The following is a 6448-nucleotide window of genomic DNA, read 5'->3' as shown; positions in this document are numbered from 1 at the left end:
CTTGATGTGACTTTTATAATATACCTTTCTTTTTTATTCTCTTAAAATGATTATTATTAATTGGGGATTTCCATTCATGAGCTTCTCTTACCTCATAATCATGTCTAAAGAATTTGAACAGACGTGACAGTTGGTCTTAAATCCCCAAGGTCGTCTGAGAAGGTCCCCTACATTTTGGTTCACTTAACTACCGTGGCCAAGTCCAGTTAAGAGTCTTTCGGTTGGACTGGGTATCATTAGACCATCTTTTAATGCCTTATTATTTTCAATATTAACTCTCACATAATACCACACAGCAGCTGTATAAAGGCGCTTTGCATTCTAGAATAACCAGAAGTTTGACAAGTCTGAAGATTCTTAGTTTGGTGAACTGCAGAGACGTGTACAAAGTGATGTAGAAATGAGACATACAGTACCTGTCAAAAGTTTGGACACACCTACTCATTCAAGTTTGGACACACCTACTCATTCATTTTTTTTTACCATTTTCTACATTGTAGAATAATAGTGAAGACATCAAAACTATGAAATAACTTATAGGAAATCATTTAGTAACCAAAAAAGTGTTAAACAAATCAAAATATCTTACATTTGAGATTCTTCAAAGTAGCCACCCTTTGCCTTGATGAACGCTTTGCACAATCTTGGCATTCTCTCAACCAGCTTCATGAGGTAGTCACCTGGATTGCTTTTCCAACAGTCTTGAAGGAGTTGCCACATATTCTGAGCAGTTGTTGGCTGCTTTTCCTTCCCTCTGCGGTCAAACTCATCCCAAACCATCTCAATTGGGTTGAGGTCGGGTGACTGTGGAGGCCAGGTCATCTGATGCAGCACTCCATCACTCTCCTTGGTCAAATAGCCCTTACACAGCCTGTAGGTGTGTTTTGGATCATTGTCCTGTTGAAAACAAATTATAGTCCCACTAAGCACAAACCAGATGGGATGGCATATTGCTGCAGAATGCTGTGGTAGCCATGCTGGTTAAGTGTGCCTTGAATTCTAAATAAATCCCAGACGGTGTCACCAGCAAAGCACGCCCACACCACTTCCTCCATGCTTCACCGTGGGAACCACACATGCAGAGATCATCCATTCACCTACTCTGCATCTCACAAAGACAAGGCGGTTGGAACCAAAAATCTCAAATTTGGACTCATCAGACCTAAGGACAGATTTCCACCGGTCTAATGTTCATTGCTTTTTTTTTTGACCCAAGCAAGTCTTCTCTTATTATTGGTGTCCTTTTAGTAGTGGTTTCTTTGCAGCAATTAGACCATGAAGGACTGATTCACTCAGTCTACTCTGAACAGTTGATGTTGAGATGTGTCTGTTACTTGGACTGCAATCTGAGGTGCAGCTAATTGCAGATTCCCGAGGTTGGTAACTCTAATGAACTTATCCTCTGCAGCAGAGGTAACCCTGGGTCTCCCTTTCCTGTGGCGGTCCTCATGAGAGCCAGTTTCATCATAGCGCTTGATGGTTTTTGCGACTGCACCTGAAGAAACGTTAAAAATTCTTAAAATGTTCCTTTTTGACTAATCATCATGTCTTAAAGTAATGATGGACTGTCGTTTCTCTTTGCTTATTTGAGCTGTTGTTGCCATAATATGGACATGGTCTTTTACCAAATAGGGTTATCTTCTGTATACCACCCCTACCTTGTCACAGCACAACTGATTGGCTCAAATGCATTAAGAAGGAAAGAAATTCCACAAATTAACTTTTAACAAGGCACACCTTTTAATTGAAATGCATTGCAGATGACTACCTCATGAAGCTGGTTGAGAGAATGCCAAGAGTGTGCAAAGCTGTCATCATGGCAAAGGGTGGCAACTTTGAAGTATCTCAAATGTAAGATATTTTGATTTGTTTAAAAAAAAAATTGGTTACTACATGATTCAATATGTGTTATTTCATAGTTTCTATGTCTTCACTATTGTTCTACAATGTAGAAAATAGTAAAAAAAAATATAGAAAAACCCTTGAATGAGTAGGTGTGTCCAAACTTTAGACTGGTACTTTATATACTGAGACCCCTCACCGTATCAAAGGTTATACCTGTTGTTGTGGGAAAAATGTATTTTAAGTACAATCAGGGTAATGTTTCCTGTTAGGAGAGAGCTGTGTACTTATTTTAATGCTATTAATAATACTATGACTGACTGATGTATTCTATTGTAAAGAGGAGAAGGACAAGGATCTATGAGTATGCACAGAATTCTGTGTATAAGGGGGTAGGCTTCAGGGGAGGGATATGGGCATGAGGTTCATGGAAATGTTATGGAAAAGATTTCTGTTCAAAACAGAATAATGTTGATGATTATTGCCTGTGATGTAAACAATGTCACTTTGTTTCTTTGAAAAGCTAAGAAATGAAATGGAATGAACAAACTTTGTTTCACATGTCTGTTTCCTAGATATATGACAGTGTTATTCAGATCTAATTGATGATATAATTCCCTAAACAAACAAAGCATTCAGTCAGTCTAGCCCAGGGGTGTCAAACTCCTCCCATGGAGGGCCTAGTGTCTGCTGGTGTTTGGTTTTTCCTTTCAATTAAGACCTAAAAGGGAGGAGTGAACTTGCAGACACTCAGCCCTCCATGGAATGAGTTTGACAAGTGGCCCAGACTCTAATAAGCCATCAGTGAGTACACCGTGAAGGAAGGATAAAAGGCACGATCAATCCGATGTCTGCATTGGCCGTGCAGCATTTACAGTGATATGGCCTCTGTAGAGGTCAGGGCATTCATTCTTCTTGCGCTTTGCCGAGCAGCGCAGAACTGTTGTGAAGGAAGTTGTCAACAAAGTGAGTTTGTGTTCATACAGGACCTTCCGCCTCCACCTACCATCAACCAATCATGCCAATGCGGAGCTACACCCTATTGCCCTCCGTATTGTTACAAAATGTGAGAGGCACACAGCGATGCGGTACAGAGCTCAATTTGGCCTCTGCATGCCTCCCGAGGCTCCGCAATTGCCTCACGCCATCCGTACTGCGCCTCTGACCACATTTGCAGATCATGCATAAATGAGCTTTAAGCCTGGGGGACAGAGGGGGTGCTGCTTGGCTGTATGTGTGTATAATCCCAGTCTCCCTAAACACAGACAGTCCCAGTCCTTCCTCCACCTTATACACATACAGTATGTCACCTCATGGCATCAGAGGCTTCTGAATCCACACAACATACACACAGTGTTGGTAAGGACTATGTAAGGGTGGTTGTAACACACAGATACACAGCTATTTCTTCCCAAACCTTCTATCACTATTTGAGTGGAACTTAATGTGATTCAGCATACAATATAAAACCGTGATTATGGATGAAGTTGTACAATAGGAAAAACAAGGAGAGGAGATATAATTGAGACTGTTTAATGTTTCAGCTCAGGTCTATCTGAAGACATTTCACGAAGATAAATTTTTATAGAAAGTGTGCTTCGCTAAACTAATTTGAGTAAATGTCTCAACATTTACAGTTATTTCTTTATACAGTCTACTGTGGTTTGGACTAAAATAAAAGTACATTTTTAGATGAGAATATATCTGAAGTGTTGGGCTCCCGAGTGGCGCAGCGGTCTAAGGCACAGGCAGTGCAAGAGGAGTCACTGTAGTCCGTGGTTTATAACCAGGCTACATCACATCCAGCCGTGATTGGGAGTCCCATGGGGCTGCGCACAATTAGCCTTAACGTCATCCGGGATTGGCTGGGGTAGGCTGACGTCATTGTAAATAAGAATTTGTTCTTAACTGACTTGCCTAGCTAAATGACTATTATTTTTTTAAACAGATGTTTCAGCTACATTTTGTAGTGCTTCAGTCATAATTTGAATGATGATGAGAAGCCTAGCAAGCTTATGGTTTTATCTACAGGTCAGTGACTTCTTCTGCATGTAAAGAAAACGTGTGCATGTTTCATTAATGTTCTCCTGTGAACAAAATGTTCTTTGCAGACCTTATTGAATCTCTACAATTACATAGCACCCTCTTGTGTTCACTGACACAAGCGGTTGCCCTGAAATGCAGGATAGAATCAAAGCATATTAACGACCAAAATTAAGCAAGACATTTTGGTCATTAAAACAAGGACATTGTTCAAGGAATTAAAAAACTATTCATATTGTGACAAAAAGTGAAACAATTCAAGGAAAAGCTGCTTTCCTTCCTGAATGGAATACATTCGATCTTAATGATGTCCAGAGACGTGCGGTGGAGAGGCCTTCCTCTCACACACCCACCCCTGGCTCTTCATGTGATCTGGGCTCATTGAGGGCTGGGTGGGATCACCAGTCAAGAGGGCACAATCAGCATCATTTTCAGAATCATCCTGAGGAGGATCAAACAAAGGTTAAAATGAATTTATTACAAAAACATGTTCTTAATGAAGTACTGTACATAATACAAAAAGGATTATGAGAGATTGGATTATTCTGAACCTCTGTGGCACCATCTGCAGAACCCTCGGTCGTACCCCTCGGCTTAAGGACCCAAAGCTGCTGTCCTCTGGCCCTGGCCAACAACCAAACCTATGTATTCAAACTCATGCGTTTAATCTTTATGCATTTTACACCTTTAGCTCAGTATAAATATTTTTGAACTGAAAATGTATGACCGGACACTGAAAGTTAATTGTATTCTGTATATATATAGTTACACTGCAAGCATATACAATTTCACAGACAGAGTATACATGCTGACATACCGTGTTGTGTGGCTGCAATGTGGTCAGAGTAGCGTTGTTCTGCTGACAGAAGCTATCAGCAGCTAAGCAATCCCCCACACTCTGCCAGAATAGATAGAACCCATTGTGGTGGAGATGCCACACTTCTTCATTCTGTCTGAAATCTGAACATAAGCATACTCGTATTGGCAGTTAGGGCTCCTCCATGCTGTTGAAATATTCCAGTGTGAAAGGTAACCACGTCAAATGTGGTGAATATATAATGTTAGTGGGGAATCCTAACTTCCAGTTAAATCATTTTTTTTTACATCATGCAATAATGTCAATGAGAGACTAAGTGAAAATGTGACTTGGAAGTTAGGATTCGCCCGGTAATGAAATAGAACACAGTACTTTCTAATTAAACAACCAAAACTACAGCAAGACATTCCACATGTTGTGTTTCATCTTGATCTACTAAATAGAGGTCATTTGTGTGATTTATTGAACTTATACAGTACAGTAGCCATATGAAGTCACCCACCTCCATTTTTAGATGACAATGCCCCGGCGAAATGGGAATCTAGCAAAAAAGAATAAGAAAGCTGCTCTTTTAAAAATATGTATTTAATCCTGAGACGACTAATAGGTTGAACAGGTTTGGGTCCTGTATAGTTTGAATCGACCAATAATATTGAGGTTTCAGAGTATGAACTACAAGAGTAGAACACTTGGTTAGGAACAGTGGTTGGTGACAGACATAGCTGTCTTTTACACCCAAACCCCAGCTATACTTCATTTTTAGAACCTCACATAATAATCATCACATCAATCAAATATTCAGTAGTGCATATTGTTGATTCAATTACTTACAGTGAACTCCAACAATTACCAGAATGATAATCAGTAAAAGTGCATTGAAGAGGAGTAGAGGGAACACAGGCGTTTTCCATTGCATCCTGTTATGTGACTCTGAAAAACAGAAGTGACAAAATTAGATTAATACTGTCTTGTCAATAATACTTGATTATCAGTCATGCAGGCCTACATAGTCATTTAGTCATTTAAAGTCACAACTGACCGATTTCATTTGAGTGTACTAGAAAATATGAACAAAATACTCACTTGCCTGTCTCTGCATTGACGGTATGTTTGGAGACCGAAGAGACTGGTAGATGTTTTCTGTTCCAGGTGTCCCTGCACCTGGGGTCTGTAACCCTGTGGCATCCTCATAATCATTCATTGGAATGCTGCACCTTTCAGACAGCTCCATTGAGTCCCAATCTAAGTCAAATACCTCACTGACAGAGAAAGCAGAAGCATTAATTTTCTTTCAACATTGGGGACCACAACCACAAAACTGAGTCATTTTTTCCTCTTTGCACTTTCTATCTTGTGACGAAAGCAAAGTTGCCATGTCCGCGATTTTTCTGCGAATTGGTCTACTTTGAAAAAGATGTCGCAGATGAAAATGTCTTTGTGGCGTGTTTTGGCATACTTCTCAATTTCACCGCAGCCGACATGCCATTGCTCGTATATGCTATATATATATATATATATCAGGCAGTGAGCATGCTGTTATTGGGTGAGTGAGTGAGTGAATGGTGGGGGAGGGGTGTGTTTATTAATATGTTCATAAAACATATTAATGCACAATAACTGATATAACAGCGACAAAGAATTTCAAAAGGACTTTAGGCGCACAAGAGCTCTTTAGGTACATTCGCTCAGAAGTGGTTCAAAGTAAAAGGTTTTACTCATGCACAGTTCTAGGGTCTGGAACGCTGC

The 6448-nt window shown here is 40.1% G+C and overlaps 1 protein-coding gene across 1 annotated transcript; it reads right to left on the bottom strand.

Moving 5' to 3' along the window:
• Positions 1–3359: 3359 nt before the first annotated feature.
• LOC139419516 (uncharacterized) lies at positions 3360–5963 on the bottom strand. Its single transcript, XM_071169476.1, has 6 exons — positions 5786–5963; positions 5534–5632; positions 5205–5243; positions 4703–4845; positions 4437–4526; positions 3360–4327 (listed from the first exon to the last, which is right to left on the bottom strand). The coding sequence occupies exons 1-6, from the start codon at positions 5931–5933 to the stop codon at positions 4187–4189; spliced, it is 660 nt and encodes a 219-aa protein (XP_071025577.1). The 5' UTR covers positions 5934–5963; the 3' UTR covers positions 3360–4186.
• Between the last annotated feature and the right edge of the window lie 485 nt (positions 5964–6448).

The sequence above is a fragment of the Oncorhynchus clarkii genome, chromosome 10, assembly GCF_045791955.1.
Source record: "Oncorhynchus clarkii lewisi isolate Uvic-CL-2024 chromosome 10, UVic_Ocla_1.0, whole genome shotgun sequence".
Lineage (NCBI taxonomy): Eukaryota > Metazoa > Chordata > Actinopteri > Salmoniformes > Salmonidae > Oncorhynchus > Oncorhynchus clarkii.
This window is presented reverse-complemented; position numbering and strand designations above follow the sequence as displayed.